This window comes from Oryx dammah, unplaced genomic scaffold (genome assembly GCF_014754425.2).
Source record: "Oryx dammah isolate SB20612 unplaced genomic scaffold, SCBI_Odam_1.1 HiC_scaffold_17, whole genome shotgun sequence".
Classification (NCBI taxonomy): domain Eukaryota; kingdom Metazoa; phylum Chordata; class Mammalia; order Artiodactyla; family Bovidae; genus Oryx; species Oryx dammah.
The window spans coordinates 74,989,090-75,009,602 of NW_024070201.1; the positions used below are offsets into that span (position 1 = coordinate 74,989,090).

Here is a 20,513-nt window from a genome sequence, read left to right on the forward strand (position 1 = left end):
TGGATTTAAGTCTGCACCATCAGACGTGAGATTACAAGTACACCTTCCAAGGGTGTCATGAGGAATGAAAACCAAACTACTCACCTTCTGCAATGACAAAATGCAAACAAAATAAAAAACTGAAGAACAAAAGATTATATACAATTAGAACTGTATGACGATGTAATTTAGGGACTGGTAAGGCTAACGCTACAGTATTTGCTTTTCATACTTTACATGACAGTAAGAACTTCTTTGAGGGGCAAAAAGGAGACATTACACTTCCTTTCCAAATCCTGCTAATTCTCTGTAACTGTCCTTTTTTCTTGTTGTTGGCCACACAATTTCTTGCTTTGCAATAACAGCGTGCAGATTTTCTAGGGTAGGTTAGGCGTGTATTGTCCTTTCTGTGAGGTGTGAGAGACAGGGTTAATTGAATGTGCTAAGAAGAATATGCTGGGAGGCAGGTCCCAGTGGATGCCGCTGAGTTTTGTGCTCTACCAAAGAAAAGGTAGTTTGTAACTTCCCGTATCATTTGCCTTATTCATTTTCTTAAGTTTTACAGAATTATTTCTCTTTCTTCATGGGACTGTACTCTCTTCATTTTACAAAACATTGAGACTCAAATTGCGTGACAACTTGCCGGTACCTTTAGGTAAATGCAACTTCTTAAGTAAAATAACCTGGGGTAAAAATGTCCCATTTCAGGGGGAGGATCAGTGGTAAATCATGTGCTGGGAAAAAGAACAAAAAAGGCAGACACCAAACACCTCCATTTTCCCAAGATTAAATGATTATTTAAAAAAGCGCGCCACACTGTATAGAAATCAACATTCTCTCCCATAATTCTGTGCGTCTGGGACTATAGAAATGTCACTGTCCCTGTCCCACATCTTCAAATTAACATTCTCAGGTCACAACAGTAAGTCTTCCCAAAGGGGACCTTCCGGAAAAACAAGCTATTTCCTCGGCTCATATTTCCCTGAAAGAAAAATAAAATAAATACAAATAAAGTCTAGTGTGAAAATGAGGTCAGCTAGTCCAAAGCAGCAAAGACATCCAACTGGACATATTTCTGGGAAACGAAATGACCAGCAACATGTCACCTCTGACGCAAGCTGCGCCTCTGTGGAACTAACTACCATTTTGACACGGGGATAAAGGCAAGGATTTCTAATTTAGACAGATCTTCCAAGGCAGATTCTGGCTCTGCTATTTGCTAGTTAGCTGGGCCATCAAGTGTGTCAATTCATGTCAAGTGTCGTGAACAGTCCTAACACGTAGTAAGCGCCAGCTTTTGTTTGTATTTTTTTTGGCTGCACACCTGATCAGGGTTGGAACTCGTGCCCATTGCCGTGTAAGTGCGGAGTCAACCTCTGGACCACCGGGGAAGTCCCCATGTCAGCTTTCATTTGTTTTGAACGGAACGGTCAGATCTCTAGGGAGTACTTATAAAATCTTATAAATAAAGTAGTCATGTTGTGAGTTTAATTGAGCAGACTCTAAGTTAGACAGCCTGCACGTAGATCCTGCTCTCCCAAATACAAGCTGTGTGGCCATGGGCTACACAATTGGCATCATTTAACTGTCCAAAGTCCTAGCTTCTTCATATGTGAGGCGGAACGGTAAAGTATAGTCTCTCTCCTCACAAGGTTATTTTGAGGGTTGCATGAGCTGAAACATGGAGAACTCTTAGCATGATGCCTCGAATACAGTGAATGATCAGTTAACATTTGCTGTTGTCTTAAGCACTTAAAGGTTCAACTGTAAAGTGTCTGATACCCTAATAATTTTCTATTTGGTTTCTTTCTATAGCAGAGGGTTGAATGTTCATGTTAGGGCTGTCCGGCAACCATCCAAGCGTTCTGGCCTGGGTTCACAGAGGGGCTTGTCAGGTCCACTGAGCAAAAGCCCCCCAGCTTAGGCCTCTACATTCAGAGTTCAGGCTGGGAAGCCTAAGCCCCAGGAACAAAGGCCTTTCTCATCAGTGTCACAGCGCTCTAACAGCGTGCAACAAAGAGCTTTCTCAAACGCTTTCCTTCACAGTCCTCTACAAAGTGCTTCCCACTCAAAAACAGCTTTCAACTGATGGCCACTCTAAGCGATCCACGTTAAATTTAGGGCACAGCCACTCACTATTTTGGTTCCTATTAAAGCTCTGCCTAGACCGATCAAGAATTTTTGGTTGGAGATGACCTACCCCGTAGCAAAAGCAAAGAACACACTGGAATCTGGGCACCGCATCCACTAACGTGACTGCAGACGCGAGAGAGCAGCTCCGCGGACAACACGACGGCAAATAATGTTGTAAACAAACAACTATTTCTCAGCTTCTCTAAATATATTAGAAAATGAATTTCAGAATATATCCTGACAAGTTACAAGAAGATGAGGTTTGAGAAAGTAATCTGAAATCCAGGGCATCATTTTAATAACCAGAATAACTGACTGCCCAGACCTTATTTGTAATTCGAATGTAACCACTCAAACAGATACCAGATCACATCCAGGAATTCTTCCTTCTCCACCTCTCCTGATAATTTCTAAGCAGCGTATTTTACAGCTATGCCAGAGTTAGAAGGATGCGTTTAACTGGGGTAACTAAAGGATAACCTGTAAGAATTAACCTGGGATCCCAGAGACTTTTAAGAAAACAAGCAAAAAAACTCCAGAAACTATGAGGAAGGGAGGAGGCGGGAGCGAGGGAGGCAGAGAGAGGGAGGGAGGAAAGAGAGAATGAGAGAGAAGTACCTCTTTCTGCAGCATGTACCAGCAATCTATCCAAGAAGAATATATTGGGGCGTAGGGAGGGCATCCACCAGCAAGCCTGAAATAGAAAAAGGGATTAGTTACCGAAGTCAATATTTATAAAACATTCTCTCAAGAGCTCAATAGATCTTGGTCAAAATATTCTGCCTGGAAGGTTCCCTGAGCAGCAATTTTAGCGGTTCTGTAGAGACAAATTCTGTTGGCACAGGGGGAAGACTGAGGATCCAAAACAGATCCCACTTTCTTACATTTAGGTTTTGAATCAACACATAAAGAGAAACTTTAGTTATGTATTTTCTAAAACATCTAGGTTTTAATTAGTGGACACATGAAATTCTCTGTGAAGCTCACTCAGTTGTGTCCGACTCTTTGCAACCCCATGGACTGTAGCCCACCAGGCTCCTCCGTCCGTGGGATTCTCCAGGCAAGAATACTGGAGTGGGTCGCCATTTCCTTCTCCAGGAGATCTTCCTAACCAGGGATCGAACCCGGGTCTCCCACATTGTAGGCAGATGCTTTACCATCTGAGCCACCAGGGAAGCTCTTACTAGAGCTAATTACTAATTACTAGAACATAGCAATTATATGAGTAAAGAGCTAAGGCAGGGAATTTAAAACTACGTGGTGTTCAAAAGACTCCAACATGACAGTGGATAGTGGTGTGAAACTGCGGTGACTACACGCCCTTACTCAGGCCTAACTCCTACCCTCCTCTTCTCTGAAGTGAAAGTTAGGCACCTGGTTGTGCCTGACTCTTTGTGACCCCATGAACTACAGTCCCCCAGGCTCCTCTGTCCATGGAATTCTCCAGGTAAGAATACTGGAGTGGGTTCCCTTTCCTTCTCTAGGGGATCTTCTCGACCCAGGGATCAAACCCAGGTCTCCAGCATTGTGGGCAGACTCTTTATCGACTGAGCCACAGGGAAGCCACTTCTCTAAAAAAACTGCAAATAACAAGAACACACTTATCTCATCCTTCAAGCCTGCTCTGGGCTACAACGTGGCAGCCGATCCGCAAATCACAGAACAGAATATGGTAACTGTGCTTCTGTCCCACCTGGTAGTCACCTGGCATGTGGAAATCAGTGGCGTCCATCCCCACCCCTGGCCTTCCTTCCCAGTCAATACATGAAAGGTCGAGAAACTTTCCATTTTCAACCAAATTTTCTACTTTTCTTACTTTAAAACACTTTTTCCATGAAGCCCTGATGAAAAACAGGTAGAGGCTGTCATTCAATCCCTAACATACTTTTCGTAATGTTTGTAGGAGAGGATAAGGATTAATATAAGGAAAAGATGTGAGAGTAATTTGATCATTATTCCACTATTTTCAGAAAAGAACCTAGACTACTGGCAAGTGCATACTATTTATAAGTACTTGAGAAATATTATTTGTGCCCTTCTCTAGTTCAAAACAGGATATGAAGAGACTGCTTATAATATAAATTGATGGCACTGCTGGTGTATGGGGCAGACAGAAAAGAATTAGGAATCTATCCATAGCATCACCTGTACTTATCCTTACCAAATTTCTACCAGGACTGCTCTGCCTGTCAGGCATACAGGCAGCCAATTACTAGGATAAGAAATGGCACTTACCCACAGTTGTTGACAGCCATAAGATTAGAGACAAGCACAAAGGGATAGGTCAACATGCTGGCAAAAAACTGTAAAGAGGAAAAAACAGCTCAGTTATTAACTCATGCCTGGCCTCTCTTATGTTTCTCCTTCCTCACCCTTAGTCCTAGTGCTGCTGTGGTCAAATGTGCCAACACTGCTTTTGCTTTCTCTGTATACCAGGTTAAGACTAAATTACACATTTTGGAGTCTGGAGATGTTTCTCCCCTTACCATGCAACCTTTTCACCAAAGGTCAGAAGACTTCTCTTATTCTGTGACTGAGCCTCATTCAAATACAACTGAACTTCAACATTTAAAACTAAGTACAATAAGCATTTCAAAACAGCCCTGAAGAAAACAAGAAAACATAAACATCTTTCCAAAGACAATGGAAGCTACTTCAAAAGTCAGCCACTGGAAGGCTCCACATGAGTGAAGAGACTGAAGGGCTCAGTATACGTCTGGCAGGACACAGAAGGAAGTGGGGCAGGTCTGCGTTGAGAAATGCCCGCTGACCCCTCTGGAAGCCGACCAGCGCCAAACCATGTGGGTTTGTTATTTCTGCTACTGTGATGCTGGGACTCTGGGTTGTTCATACCTCTGACCAAAAAACAGTAACGACACATTCTAAATTTCAAAGAAAACAAAACTACTACTCAAAGGTTAAGAGGATGTTTAAAAACCTACTCCTGTGACAGCTTGGGAATAACTCTTCATTTCATTCATGGTGGAAACCTGTAATAGGAAGAAAGCCTTTATTAGAACGAGTGAGAAAATTAAGCTGATATTAACAGCTAATTGTCCTCCCCATATCAAAACAGTCTATTTCAGAATTCAAGTTCTTTGACAACCTGAAAACTAATTTACAGGATGAAAACATAAAAGACTGGCTAGAAGTGGTCAAAATGATCACCTTGACTCAACATTAACAGGCAAGTTCATGTAAGACTAGGATGGCTTCTAGGAACTAATACAATGGCCTCAGGATTTCAAAAGCACCAGGAAGTGAGACTGGGAATCTTTTCCCATGTCCTAGAAATACAACTCCCAGAAACCACATTGATGGTACTCTTAGGGCCAAGTCACTCCTGTATACACCCAGCTGTGTCCCAGACACTGTGGGGAAGATCAGGCTCTATACTCAAGTAACCAAGTGCATGGACTTTTGGTCCTACCTCTGGCCTGGGTGTGTTCTCGTTTCCACCATGCTATGGAACTCTCTTGGGTTCAAAGAAGTCTACAGCTGCTGAGGCTGCAGAAACATGACTTTTAGGGAAAGTTGATTCTCAACCTCCCGGCCCAGGCTGAAGTTTCCAGAAAGCCCAATGTAAGAGTCCCCTTAGCACTTCCAATTAGATGAAACCCCTGAATATACGATAGAATTATTCTGCTTCATGGTGTCCTCTAACATTAGGCATCAATAAAGAAGCAATCTCCTTGCAGAAGCTTAGGCTCACCCTGCCAGACCCTTTCCAGGTGCCTCTCTCTGAGGTAAGCAGTGTAGATCATTCCATTAGCCTCTGAAAATCTGACCATTAATATTTAGCTATATAATGGTGAGTCTCATATCACCAGCTGCCATCTTAGCTAGCTGCCAGGCGGGGACTGTGAAGTCAGCGCCAGCGCATCTCATCAGGAGCCCAACCTACCCCACTGTCCAATGCATAGGTATTGACGAGGTAGGCCAGCGAGTTACAGAGCCACAAGGAAATGATGTCACCGAGGAGGCGAGGAATAAGACCCCTGCATGAAGAAGCAATAAAAACAAGAACCAAGAGGTCCGATCAGTTGAAAGATAATCCACTCATTTATATTCATTTATATAAATCATACAATAATTTATTTATCCTTCAATTAAAAAATAGAGATTTTAAAACATTCTCGAGAACTGAAAGGAACCAAATACCAGAACGTAACCAGTTCATCCTAATTAATACAACTGTTCTTGGAGCTAATCTCTAATGACTTGTATTCTCATTTTTTAAATGAGAATTTTAAAGGCTACATCCCTCTAAGCTATGGCCAATGGCTCACCTTTTACTATTAATAACTATAATCAGGGAGGCAAATAATTTGCCTACTTCAGAGAAGAGACTTAAATATGATTATTGCTAGACTACTTGATATCCAAATTTGGCCATGCAAAAGATGAGAAAAATGACAAAATGAAAATGGCCCAAACGTGGACACAGGTGAGAGGCATCAGAAAACACATTTCCAGGGCCTAGGTAAGCTAGGCAAGGCAGTGTGGAACAATGGGACAAAGGTTACCTCTCAGACTGAAGACTAAGGATTAAATGCCACTTCTACCACTTATCAGCAAATCAACTTCCCAGAGCATTAGTTTTGTTTTTTTTTAATCTCTAAAATGAGAATAATAATAGCTATCTTGTCTATTTCCCAGAATATTTATGATAAACAAAAATCAACAATGTGGAAACACTGAAAATTAAAAAGGACCATTTAGTTAAGAATGCAGTTTTTGTCATTAACAGAACTAAGGTAGTAATTTACTTTAGCCTAAGTTCTTCTCAAGTAAATTCAAGAGAATGAACACGGTGCACAAACACACTCTGAGGATGAGAAAGACGCCTATTAGACAGCTTTCCATTTTTCCAAAACGAACTTTCCTCATTTTATCAACTGTATAGCAACTGAAAATTTACTATGAGGGTAGAAACTTGGAATGAATTTATTAATTAAAAAAACCCTCTCCTTTCAACCATTTCAGATGTGCAGAGCAAAAGTTTGAGATCTCTTACAAGAGCATTTAAGTCAGAGGGGCCAAAACACAGTTTAACATGAAATAAACCCAGAGAGTACATTTTCCCTGAGGCTGAAACAAGGAGTCATGTCAAAGCTTCCTACTCACACAAAAATCACACCCACAAATCAGTAATTTACTCACGCAAAAAATCCTAGGAGGCCCTCTTCCCGATAGATTGTTGCTATGGAGTCACAAAGTCCACTAGGTTTAGAAGGAGGAAAGGTAAAGTACATTCAGATTACAAGGTTCAACTGCCACTTTGGACAAGGTCACACCCCCAGCACCCCTCCCTTTTCTACCTCCCTCATTCCGCAAAGACAGATGAATTCAGAAACAGAAGGGGAGATACTGTTACCTAAGGGTGTAGTCACATGGAGTCAGGGTGAATTCTGGCTTCAGTGGGTATGGGGTGGGGGGTGTGTGTGTGTGTGTGTGTAGGTCAAATGATATAAGATATATGAATTTGCTTTGCAAGCTCTAAGGCATCACAGACATGTAAAGTAAAGTATTTGGCATTAACAGATCTCCTTGAAGACTTGAAAACAGAAACACTTACCAGTACTTGGATTCTCTGCCAATGAATTGTACCATAGATCTCAGAGTGATCACTAAAGAATACAGAGGAACGATTTTTAACCTACATCCAGATAAATTTTAATAGCCCTGAAAAAGAAAAAGTTTTGCCCACCTACAGACACTTTTGGTATCTGGATAAATTAGATAAAAACCAAAACAAGCAAACCAAAAACACACAGGCAAGGCACTTTAGTGAACTCTCATGTCCGCCTATGGACGTAGACAGGAGAGATCATGATACAGAGAGAGATAAAAAGTCGAATCTCAGTTGCCCACTGCGCACCTACCGTGGAAGGGATGCGTGATGAGGGTAGCAGCAGAACGGGCCATCATCTCCCGAGTCGTCTAGAAACAATCGACACACACACTTGTGAAATCTGAAAAAATGACACTTACATTCCTGCAAGAAGTCACGTGGGGGGGCACTGAAGGGTAAGAAAGTGGGTGGCACAGCACTCCTGCCCTTCCTGGAGGCCCTTCCTGGAGTCAGGATGAGCAGCCCCAATAGGGTGCAATATGACACAACCTCATTCTAGCACAGCTTCCACTCAGGGGTTTCAATGTTACGTCTCAAAACGACTCTGTAAAGCAGATTTCTATTATCATCGCAAAGAAAAACAAAAGCAAAGAAACAGGTAAAGGGACTTCCCTGGCGGTCTGTGCTTGAAATGCAGGAGGTGTGGTAACCTAGCTGGAATAAAACTCAAGAGGACTGTGTTTAGATTATGAAGTGGCTCTCTCATTGCGAGTGATTTCAGAGACTCTGATGTCTACACTAGGCAAATGTCAGGCTCTATTTAATCAACACCAATATCCTGAGGACAACAGAACAACTTTGGTTTGGTTTTTTGACCACAACCCTGTAACCAACTACGCAGTATCCTGGAGCTCCTGTATTTATCCCAGCTTCTCTTTCTTACCCAGGATTCTGTAAAGAGGTTAGTAAGAAAATTCAACCACAGTACTTGGAGGTAGGTTGTAAATACAGAAGGTCTGTCATTCACGTTTGCACTTAGTTAAGAGATCCCTCACCTCTATTCTAATGGTAGTTCTAAGAGCCGCAGGATGAACTCAATGCAGTTAAGAAAATAAAAAACACATATTAATATGTGTATCTCTGTGCTCCTTGCTCAGTCACTACTTAGTCATGTCCGACTCTTTGTGATCCCACGGACTGTAGCCCAACAGGCTCCTCTGTCCACGGGATTTCCTAGGCAAGAATACTGGAGTGGGTTGCCATTTCCTTCTCCAGGGGATCTTTCCGACCCAGGGATCGAACCCAAATCAAGATCTTGAGGCCCCCACACTGGCAGGTGGATTCTCTACCACTGTGCCATCCAGAAAGCCACAATATGTTTTTGAAGGCAGCTTTTACTGAAAATCATGACCTTACTATAGACAATTAAATAATGTCAAGACTAAGAAATAAAAAAGAGTATTATTAAGTTAGGCATGCAACCAACTCCAATGGCAGAAGATAGGGGTGGGAAATGAATGATGAGGGCATTTCACAGTCAGATTAATGTTGTAAAAGCGTTTCTAGATATAGAATGTGCATCACACACACGGCCTTGGCTCCTATATGTTAACACTTTTGGGCCAGAGATTTTCAACTCTATTATAAGAAGTTTCAATAGAAACCTCTTCAATATTAAAGATGAAATGAGTGGGCAAAATATGTTTCCTTGAAATGCAGCAATTCCAAACAGCAAGCAATGCATTTTTCTTTCTGTTCTGCATGCAGTAAAGCCCGTATTAAATCGAAGGTTTAATTTCCCTTGGAACACTGAACATACAGGCCTGATGATCCTGATTCCATAACTGCCACTCCGCTCTGATTTAGAGATCATAATCATCTCACCTCCTTGATAACCTGGTCAAAGGAAGATGAAACTTCTTTCTGTACATTTCCAGATCCTGACTCCTGGAAATCAAAATGAAAGATTGCTATTGTGATGGTTTTCAACAGAACTGGTCAAATCGGTGGCCACCCTGTATAAAAACATTCTCCACGATAAAAGGAAAGCTGACTGCTTGTCCCTTTTCCTAAAGAGGACAACGAACAGCAGCGGCTTGCGGGGAAAATGGCTCAAGCATACACACTGGCTTCAACATACCTCAGCCTTGTCACACTCCTGGTAATGCTACAAAGGAAGAGAAAAGAAAAGAATGATTAGGTCTATCGTAGTGTCACTGAGATAGGACATAAAAGGAAAACCCTATTGATTGGCAGAAATTAAAATGGTTGATTTTTTGGGGGGTAGGGCTGTAAATTTCCCATTAACTTCTATTTCTAATTAACACTTGGAAAAATTAACATTAACAAGTATCTTTTAGATGATCCTGTTGCTAAGATATCTAAAAGAAGAAAAAGGAGGGACTTCCAGGCGGTCCAGTGGTTGAGACTCCACGCTCCCAGTACAGGGCCCGGGTCCTGATCAGGGAACTAGCTCCTCCCGCTCCAATTAAGAGCTCGCAGGCTGCAACTAAAAGATCTCACATTCCTCAACGAAGACTAGGTGCAGCCAAATAAATTACATAAGTATTTAAAAAGAAGAAAAAGGAAAACAAAACAAAACTCCAAGAGCATGATTTACTAAACACACACTAACAAAATAAACTGGTAAAAACAGTGCTTCCCAAGTGGTGCTAGTAGTAAAGAACCTGCCCGTCAATTCAGGAGACACAGGAGATGCAGGTTTGATCCCTGAGTCAGAAGATCCACTGGAGGAGGGCATGGCAACCCACTCCCAGTATTCTGACCTGGAGAATCCCAGGGACAGAGGTGTCTGACCAGCAAAGAATCAGATACCAGTGAAACAACTTAGCACACACTCAGAGGACTACCGCTACAGAAAAAGCCTCAGGACTTTTTCACGGAAAAACTCAGGCCCAATACCAAATTAGGGCAAGATGCTTTCCTTCCCAGTACAAAGAACAGAGAACTGGTACTAAGTCAGAATAGCTAAACCTGCCTCACTTTTCCTTTTGAATTTGACTGTTTCTGAGCCAAACAAGAGAGAAGATGCTTTCTTAATTCTGGCAAACTGCCAGAGCTTAGGCTGCACTGGAAGAGGAAATATTATTTGTGGGATATTTCAGAAACAGAAGGTGGGCTAGGAGAAATATAAGAACCACACAACTGACTTCCTAGACATAACGAGGTTTAAAAAATAGACACTTGTCTTTTGCAAAAAGAACTGCATTTCTTAAAAAGAAAATCAGAGGGAAGAGGACAAACATCACAAAGTGAAATGATGGTTTTGGGCCAAATTCCAGATCTTTGGCCAGAAATTACTTCTAACCGTTTCAGGCATCTTTAAAAATTCTCACTCATTTCTAGACTTTGGTTTTCACTGTTAATAAAAATTTCAACCGTCTCTTCTACATTATCCTGAACAGATATCAATTTAATTCTTGTTCAGATATACAGAACTCTAACAAAGTCTAAAACAGTCTCGTCAATCCTAAATTGGTCTTTCTTCTTGACTGTGTAAACTGCTTTTGATTCTAAGTGTAGTACCAAGACCCTGTTCTATTTTACCTGGCTACGTGTGAACACATATTCCAGATACCTGGCTACCTCAAGTTTGTCTTACTTTTCCTTTACATAAAGGAACTTAATTCAAGAGTAATTACAAGAGTAATTTCACTCTTGCTCTAAGCCTACACATTAACCTCTTTGAACTAGATGGCAACTGTTTTCCCACATGAAAACTTCCCTGGAGGTCCAGAGGTGAAGGCTCTGAGCTTCTACTGCAAGAGGTATGCATTTTTCCTGGTTGGAGAACTAAGATTCCACATGGTGTCTGCAGCATAGATTGAAAAAAAAATCTAAACCTCACTTGGGTAACAACAACACTTTCACTGCGTCAGATAATGGTGTGGGCTGGAAAAAGAGAGTAGTAATCCAGGCCCAAAAATATCAGTCCGTTAACACTCCATCACTCTGACCCACGTCAAAGTCACTCAGCTGTGTCCACCTCTTTGTGACCCCATGGACTATGCAGTGCATGGAATTCTCCAGGCCAGAATACTAGAATACCGTTTGGGTGACCCTGACCCAAGGGCCACCCAAAATAGTGGCTCATCAGTCCACAGGCATGACGACAGAGTAAGTACAATGAATAACAAAACAGCTTCCACAAGAAGAACTGACTGGAAAACCTCTCCAAATCAACTCAACAAAGTCTGAAGAGAATTTAAAACCTAAGCTAATCAGATCACGAAACTGTTCAACAAAATCATGATTTGCTCATCAAATGGTAACACATTTTTATCCAGTAGAACTGGGGCACTGTTAAAGCCACTTTAAAAAGCGCATGGAGGACTGTCCCGAGCACTGCTTGAAATAAATGGTTTTGGTCTGGAAGAAGCACAAGCTGGAATCAAGATTGCTGGGAGAAATATCAATAACCTCAGATATGCAGATGACACCACCCTTATGGCAGAAAGTGAAGAGGAGCTAAAAAGCCTCATGATGAAAGTGAAAGAGGAGAGTGAAAAAGTTGGCTTAAAGCTCAACATTCAGAAAACGAAGATCATGGCATCCGGTCCCATCACTTCATGGAAAACAGATGGGGAAACAGTGGAAACAGTGTCAGACTTTAGTTTTTGGGGCTCCCAAATCACTGCAGATGGTGATTGCAGCTATGAAATTAAAAGACGCTTACTCCTTGGAAGAAAAGTTATGAACAACCTAGATAGTATATTCAAAAGCAGAGACATTACTTTGCCGACTAAGGTCCGTCTAGTCAAGGCTATGGTTTTTCCTGTGGTCATGTATGGATGTGAGAGTTGGACTCTGAAGAAGGCTGAGCGCCGAAGAATTGATGCTTTTGAACTGTGGTGTTGGAGAAGACTCTTGAGAGTCCCTTGGACTGCAAGGAGATCCAACCAGTCCATTCTGAAGGAGATCAACCCTGGGATTTCTTTGGAAGGAATGATGCTAAAGCTGAAACTCCAGTACTTTGGCCACCTCATGCGAAGAGTTGACTCATTGGAAAAGACCCTGATGCTGGGAGGGATTGGGGGCAGGAGAAGGGGACGACCGAGGATGAGATGGCTAGATGGCATCACGGACTCGATGGACGTGAGTCTGAGTGAACTCCGGGAGATGGTGATGGACAGGGAGGCCTGGCGTGCTGCGATTCATGGGGTCGCAAAGAGTGGGACACGACTGAGCGACTGAACTGAACTGAAACATTTGGAATTTAACACATTTGATATATAGGTTAAAAATACTACATAGATTTGGTTAGCAAATACTGCTACACTTTTAAGAACTAGAGCACAGAAGGTAATATTATCTTTGACGCCAGTGGGAGACAGAATAAAGAAGAAGAAAACCCATTAATTTTATATTCTCAACTCTACTCATACTGAACAACCTTCCCACGAACTGTTCTAAATGGTACAGAATTTGTATGTATAACACCTCCACAAATATACCAAGAGGCAATTTTGCTGACCTACAGTGTATCTGGCTCAACTGAGAGACAAGTACAGTCTAAGTATCTAAAGTTAAAAGAACACAGCAAAGCAGAAGGATAACCACCAAAGAGATTAACTGTGATGTTTTTAAAAACACTTTATGAAACAACTCAAACACACAGATTAAGGAAACGATTCATTACCTATGTATCACCTACTAAGCTTAAACAGATGTTAACATTTTGACCTTTCTGCTTAAAATTTCTTGCCTTTGTAAAATAAACTGCCACAGATACAGCTAAAGTTCCACCCTTCATTTCCTTCCCTCTTCTCAAAAGTAACCATTACCCTTATAGTCAATGCAAACACTTGGGTGAGGTTTTCTTAAAAAACAAACATTTAAATTTACCCAGTGTAACACAAAAACAGAGGGTACAAAAGACAAATGCACAGTGGAACAAATAATTAAATGGCAAATATCCACACAGCCATGATCCAGGTTAGGGAAAATCATTTCCATTACCCTAGTATCCCATGCCTGGTCTCCCTGCCTCTTCCCGTAAATAAACAGTATCCTGACTTTAACGTTTATCTTGTTAAGTTAAAAAAAAAAAAAAAGTTTGTCACAGAAAATAGTTTACTAGGAGTGACACTAGGAATAAAAGGAAAATAAAACCGGAAATGTATGTTTTAACCAGCTTCCTTCGTCTTTTGAAGAAATAAGATGAGTTATGCATGAATGCTTAGTCTTTAAGTCAAGTTCGACTGCAACTCCATGGACTGTAGCCCGCCAGGCTTCTCTGTCAGTGGGATTTTCCAGGCAAGAATACTGCAGTGGGTGGCCATTTCTTTCTCCAGAGGATATTCCCAACCCAGGGATCGAACCTGAGGCTCCTGTCCCATCTTCCCCATTGCAGGCATATTCTTTACTAATGAAGGAAGCCCCAAGAAAGCTATTCAGGAGCTCAAATAAGTGCACTTAATTTCTGCTCAGAACACCTGGTCCAGAGGAAGCCTGTGTAGATCAAAATCAATTACTTCATTTTAGACAAATTCTCCGTGCTTCCCAGGAAAGAATTAACAATGAGTATTTCAAGTACATGTTTTTCAAGAGGAAGAAAAGCCATGGATATAAATATATCTTTGCAATTGCTCTTAATCAGTAGGACAAACTGTTGTTAAAAGCTAATTTAAATCTATGGGAAGATGGATTTTCTTATTACCTGTAAAACTTTACCATGGACCACAGTTCCAAGGACGCCTGAACACAGTCTTGGCGTTAAGCCTGTGAACAATCCACGCTTCCCATCAATGCTCGCAATGTGCTGAGCTAAGAACACAAATCAGAGATTTACATTCTAGCTGAAAAAAATGGTCACACAGAAATTTCAAGAAAACATGCTTTCTATATATTTTTTTCAGTGACTCCTGCTATCACACTTGCCAATGTCATCCAATTCTAAATAAACCAAAAGACACTCACCATAACAAAAGAGACCAGGAAGTTGACAGACTTGCCGCCCAAAAATATTTCGTCCTACTGTTGGAGCAAGAGGCTCATATCCCACCTTTGAAAATAAGAGGATATATCAATACTAGGCAACATTCCCAGGAATGCTTGGGTTGCAAGGTCTTGAATAAAGAACAAATTTAGGGTTATAATTTTTAACATAAGTTAAAATGCAGTGCATGTTTTCCAAGACAGTAATGAAGTTATCACCCCTGTCTTTTTTTTTTTGTCTTGTTTCGTTTTAAATTTTGGCACTTGATTAAGACTGGTTTCAATAAACTCCAAGTTTTCTTTCAGTTCACATTCTACAAAACAAAACAAAACAAAACATGTAGCTGAGATAGACTAGTATTAAACCGAAAAGAGAATAAGGGACTTTTTGCGTTAAGAAAGCTACAGTTTACTGAGGATGCTCAAAACTATTTTCTAAAGAAAATCTAGCATTTTTTTTTTTAATATTTGGACAAAGTGAGATGACTAAGCCAATGTCAACCTCATATTTGGCTAGAAAGACAAACCACTCACCGGCAAACGCAGATACAGCTTGATAATTCATTTGGTAAACAATTATAAGCTAAGTCTGTATTAAAGGAGCAGACAGTCATGAAAAATCTAATGAAGGCCATTTTAGAGTTAATTTCATCATGTTATCCCTACAATATATTCAGAGTCTTTAGTGCCAAAGAGATCCTTGAGTGAATGAATGCTGTTGGACATGGTCTTAACTCTCTATTGCTGTGATTCTCAACCTATTCAACTGAAGAACTCCGGCAAAGCTCACAGTGCAACTATTTTTAAAACTGAGTATTTGGGAATTTCACCAAAACCCCTGAGACACTTGGCAACACAAGGATGTTGTGCAATCAGGATTAAGGAGTTTCTGAAGCAACAGTTCTGACTGTCACTAGAAAATCTTGCCTCCTGGATAATGACGGGGTAATGGCTAATACCAGATTTATGGCAAAATCCTTTCATCTCAGATATTACCTAGCTAAAAGTGTGCCAATTCTGTTTTAGATGTCAGAGTACATTTCAAAGATTTGTTCTTTTTGTATTTTTTGGCCATGTTATGCAGCTTGTGGGGACCTTAGTTCCCTGATCAGGGGCTGAACCTCGCCCCCTGGCAGTGAAAGCATGGACCTCCAGAGAATTCCTTTGTTCTTAATTTAAAAAATTTTTACTTGGCTGTGCCAGGTCTTGGAGAAGGCAATGGCAACCCACTCCAGTACTCTTGCCTGGAAAATCCCATGGACGGAGGAGCCTGGTGGGCTGCGGTCTCCGGGGTCGCACAGAGTCGGACACGACTGAAGTGACTTAGCAGCAGCAGCAGCCACCAGGTCTCAGCAGTAGCAATCTTTGTTGTGGCATGCAGGATCTAGCTCCCCGATCAAGGATCCCCCTGGGTCCCCAAGACTTAGCCACTGGACCACCAGGGAAGTCCCCCCACTATTCTTAAATAACTCATTTTACAATAGTTTTTTATTTATAGGTTCTGAATCCACATGGGTCAACTCAGCAACATGTTATATGAATGAATATCATAAACTCAAAAGTAAGAAACGGGGCCTTCCCTAGTGTCATGCCTATTTTTGACAGAAAGGTGGATGGTGGGGACAGGGCTTCTATCCTTGGTACCATGCATGATGTAATGACCTCAACACTCAACAAAAGTTTCAAAAATTAAAGACCTGTCCAGGGAAATCTAGAAAGGCAGCTGACAACACTATCGTCAGTTAAAACCTGGCATGCTGCTAAGTCCCTTCAGTCGTGTCCGACTCTGTGCGACCCCACAGATGGCAGCCCACCAGGCTCCCTCGTCCCTGGGATTCTCCAGGCAAGAACACTGGAGTGGGTTGCCATTTCCTTCCCCAATGCATGAAAGTGAAAAGTGAAAGTGAAGTTGCTCAGTCTTGTCCAACCCTCAGCAACCTCATGGACTGCAGCCTTCCAGGCTCCTCTGTCCATGGGATTTTCCAGGCAAGAGTACTGGAGTGGGGTGCCATTGCCTTCTCCAAACCCTGGCATACCTGCCTGTGAATAGAAAATACCCCTTAAGAATTATTTCACAGAAGATTAGAAACTAATACATATACTTAAAACTCTCTAACAAAACTTGGGGCTGAGCTGATGTCCAGCTCTGACAGGTGGGATTTTCACTGTCATGAGCCACACGGGCTGCTGCTGGAGAGCGCTCAGTGCGTCCTTCCGAAATTTGACTCAGCAACCACTTGATTATCATTTCTGAATGAGCTCCTTGTGTTTCTCTGGGTATCTGGTGCTAAAATCTCGGAACAGAAAAGCAGCAATAACAGCAGCCAAAAAAAAAAGAAGAAGAAGAAAAAGAGGAAACAAAAGCTAATAAAACGTGAGCTCCCCTTAAATCTCATATTTGTCTTTAACAGATTTCACATCTTGCGTTTGGGGCGGGGGACAAGAGAAGAACGCTCATTTCAGAGAAGCGGAGAGGGGAAAGGTTGGGAAGTCCTTGGCGGCGCCCGGCCAGGATCGACCTCGTGGAAGAGAAACAAAGTTCAGGGGAGCCAGCGGGCAGAGCAGGGCAAGGCAGGGCGGCAGTTGGGCTACCGGGAAAGGAGCGGGCCTCACGGCTCGGCTGGAAGGCGAGACCTCGGGAAGGCCCACGGGCAGTGGGAGCTCCGCGGACGACGGGAGTCGTCCCTCCGGGGAAGGAAGCGGCGAGCAGCAAAGACGGAGCGGCAGCATCCCAGGAGACTGAAGGCCCGGGAGGCTGGAGCCGGTCCTCGGGCGCCCTGGGCAGCGGCCACCGAACAGGGTGCCGAACCGGGGAGGGAATGGCGACGACTCATACCTGGATGAGCACCTTCACGTACATGAGCGGCTGGGACAGGATGGTGAGACCGGAGCCCAGGAGCACCTGACTGGCCGCGTCCGCCATGATGGCACCCGCGGACGGACAGACAGACCGAGCCACCAAGCGACCGAGCCGGTCCCGGGTCACGTGCCAGGGCCGCCGGCTTCACTGGCCCGCCCGTGGCGCGCGCGCACGCACGCCCCGGAGCGCGCCTCCCCGCTCAGTCCCCGCCCACCGCCCCGCCCTCAGAAACGGCAGGCGCTCGCGAGCCGGCGCAGACGTCGGGGCGGGGCTTCCGGGCCCGGGCGCGCGCGTCTTGTGCTGGGATTCCCCCGCCCTCCGCTAGGAACTGGCCGTTTCTCCTGCGCTGGCGCAGGCAGAGAGCTTCCGGGTGGGGAAGAATGGGAGTGGCAATGGGGCCTGACCCTGTCAGCCAGGGCAAGGTCAGAGGAATAAAAGGAATTGTAACAGGACTCCTCGATGTTCTTGCCTCTGCACTTGAGCTTTTGGGATCAGCAATGTAAGGTCCAAAGGCTATTCAGCGTCAGAATCACAATCTCAGTTCAGTTCAGTCGCTCAGTCGTGTCCGACTCTTTGCGACCCCATGGACTGCAGCACGCCAGGCCTCCCAGTCCATCACCAACTCCCGGAGTTTACTCAAACTCATGTCCATCGCGTCGGTGATGCCATCCAACCATCTCATCCTCTGTCGCCCCCTTCTCCTCCTGCCTTCAATCTTTCCCAGCATCAGGGTCTTTTCCAATAAGTCAGTTCTTCGAATCAGGTGGCCAAAGTTTTGGAGTTTCAGTTTCCACATCAATCCTTCCAATGAATATTCAGGACTGATTTCCTTTAGGATGGACTGGTTGGATCTCCTTGCTTGCCGTCCAAGGGACTCTCAAGAGTCTTCTCCAACACCACAGTTCAAAAGCATCAATTCTTCAGAGCTCAGCTTTCTTTATAGTCCAACTATAAATAAACAATCTAATGACCAGCAAAACCTAGATGAGTTTGAATAATGTACCCATCAGGGGGTTATTCATGCACTCATTCATTCAAGGTTAACTTCTCCTCGGAAACACCTTCTCTGACCTCTATTTAAATTTACCCCCCACACCCTTTATTCCTACCATAGCGTCTTGTAATACTTATAATTATCTGGAATTTATCTTTTAATCTCCTTCACCAGAATATAGACCTCCAGTGAGTTCAGGAGCCAGGACAGTTTTTGATCCTTGTCTAGTCAGAGCAGGACACATATGAGATGCTCAATAAATACTTATTGCATAAACGAACAGTTACTAAAGTGACTACCAGGCCACAGGTTATCGGTGGCCAAAAGAAAAAAAGCATTGTCCTCAACCTTTCAGTCCCAGCTCATACTTTCTAAATCAAACAACACTTAGAACCTGGCGCAGAGAAGGAAGAGACTTTCGTTTCAGTCCTGGTTCTCCTTTGTATCAAAATGATTTGAAAATCATTTTATCTTCTTCTATTTTTAATTTTTGTATCTAAATCTAAAACTACTACCTGCCTCTCAGGATTATTATGGAGCCTTAAATGAAATCGGGCATGGGATAAGATTTTTAAAAACTATTGAAATCCAAATGTTAGTTTTAATTAATATTGTTCTGTACTCAGCATGGTGCTAGGGAGGCAGTTTACAGAGTAGGAGGGAGAATGGACTTGGAAATCTATGGTCCAAATTTCACCTCTACCAATTATTAACTGTGTGACCTTAGGCTGATCACATGATGTCTTTGAACCTTAGAAAAATGAGTATAGTTCTACTTCATTCCGTTGCTGTGAGAATTGAATGAAATGATATGCCTACACAACTTGGCACATGAAAATATATCAAATTGTAACTTTTTGAGTTATAACACACAAGTTGATTCTAATTAAATCCAGAAACTGTTTCAACATCAAAACGATTGATGTTTAACACACTGTCTAACCAGAGGATGTTTGATGTCTAACCATAGAGACCATTTAGCAAGAGGACTTTTTTTTTTCTGATTTTTTTGAAGTGTAGTACAATATTATATGTTACAAGTGTACAACAGAGTGATTCACAACTTTTAAAGGTTGTACTTTCTGGTTTCCCTGGTAGCTCAGCTGGTAAAGAATCTGCCTGCAGTGTGGGAGACATCGGTTCGATCCCTGGCTTGGGAAGATCCCCTGGAGAAGGGAATGGCAACCCACTCCAGTGTTCTTGCCTGGAGAATTCCATGGACAGAGGAGACTGGCAGGCTACAGTCCATGGGGTGGAAAAGAGTTGGACATGACTGAGCAACTTTCACTTTTCACTTTCATACTTTATTTGTATGAATAGTTATTGGGCTGGCCAGCCCAATATTATGAAATATTGGCTATATTCCCTGTGTTGTACAATATAGCCTTATAGTTTACTTATTTTATACATAAAAGTTTGTACTTCTTAGTCCCCTACCCCCGCTTTGCCTCTCCCCACATCGAGTGGAGTCTTCATTCACGGATTTGTGCATCAGTGGTGCCAAGAATGCATGTTTGCCTTGATGATGTCTGTGGGCACTCGGAGGTACAGAGAATCTTGCAAGAACGTGTGGTTGAGTGGGGGTGTTGCCGGCTGCTGCACCATGTTCTCCAATGGTGTAGGGTAGAACCGCCCCGCCATGAAATTTTGGGAAGAACCTGTAGAGAAGGAACTAAAGTCAGTGGCATAAATAAGTGAAGTGCAAAAGTATAGGGGTGCCGTATACAGCTCCCCAAGCTGTGCACTGCGCGACTCCAAAGAGTGCCATTCTCAAGGACTGAGATTTAAATGAGTGGTGTTGGACTTGCCCAGGGGTTCAGTGGTTAAGACCCCACACTTCCTATGCAAGGGGTGCAAGGTTCAATCCCTGGTCGGGGAACTAAGATCCCACATGCCGGAGGGTGCAGCCAAAAAGTAGGATAAATAAATAAATAAATAAAATAAGTAAATAAATGGTGTTCCCAATACAGTTCAATATGGTGACCCTATTTGGTGACCTGTGTTCAGGTGGTGAG

General features: G+C 42.8%; 1 protein-coding gene across 1 annotated transcript; it reads right to left on the reverse strand.

Annotated features, from left to right (window-relative positions):
- Window positions 1-750: 750 nt before the first annotated feature.
- Window positions 751-17,724, reverse strand: MTCH2 (mitochondrial carrier 2). The gene is made up of 13 exons (XM_040259276.1): window positions 17,481-17,724; window positions 14,627-14,711; window positions 14,367-14,473; window positions 9,828-9,854; window positions 9,572-9,634; window positions 7,998-8,055; window positions 7,691-7,742; window positions 7,276-7,335; window positions 6,017-6,110; window positions 5,055-5,102; window positions 4,348-4,415; window positions 2,731-2,806; window positions 751-961 (listed from the first exon to the last, which is right to left on the reverse strand). Exons 1-13 carry the CDS (start codon window positions 17,565-17,567, stop codon window positions 875-877), a joined length of 912 nt encoding a protein of 303 aa, XP_040115210.1. The 5' UTR covers window positions 17,568-17,724; the 3' UTR covers window positions 751-874.
- Between the last annotated feature and the right edge of the window lie 2,789 nt (window positions 17,725-20,513).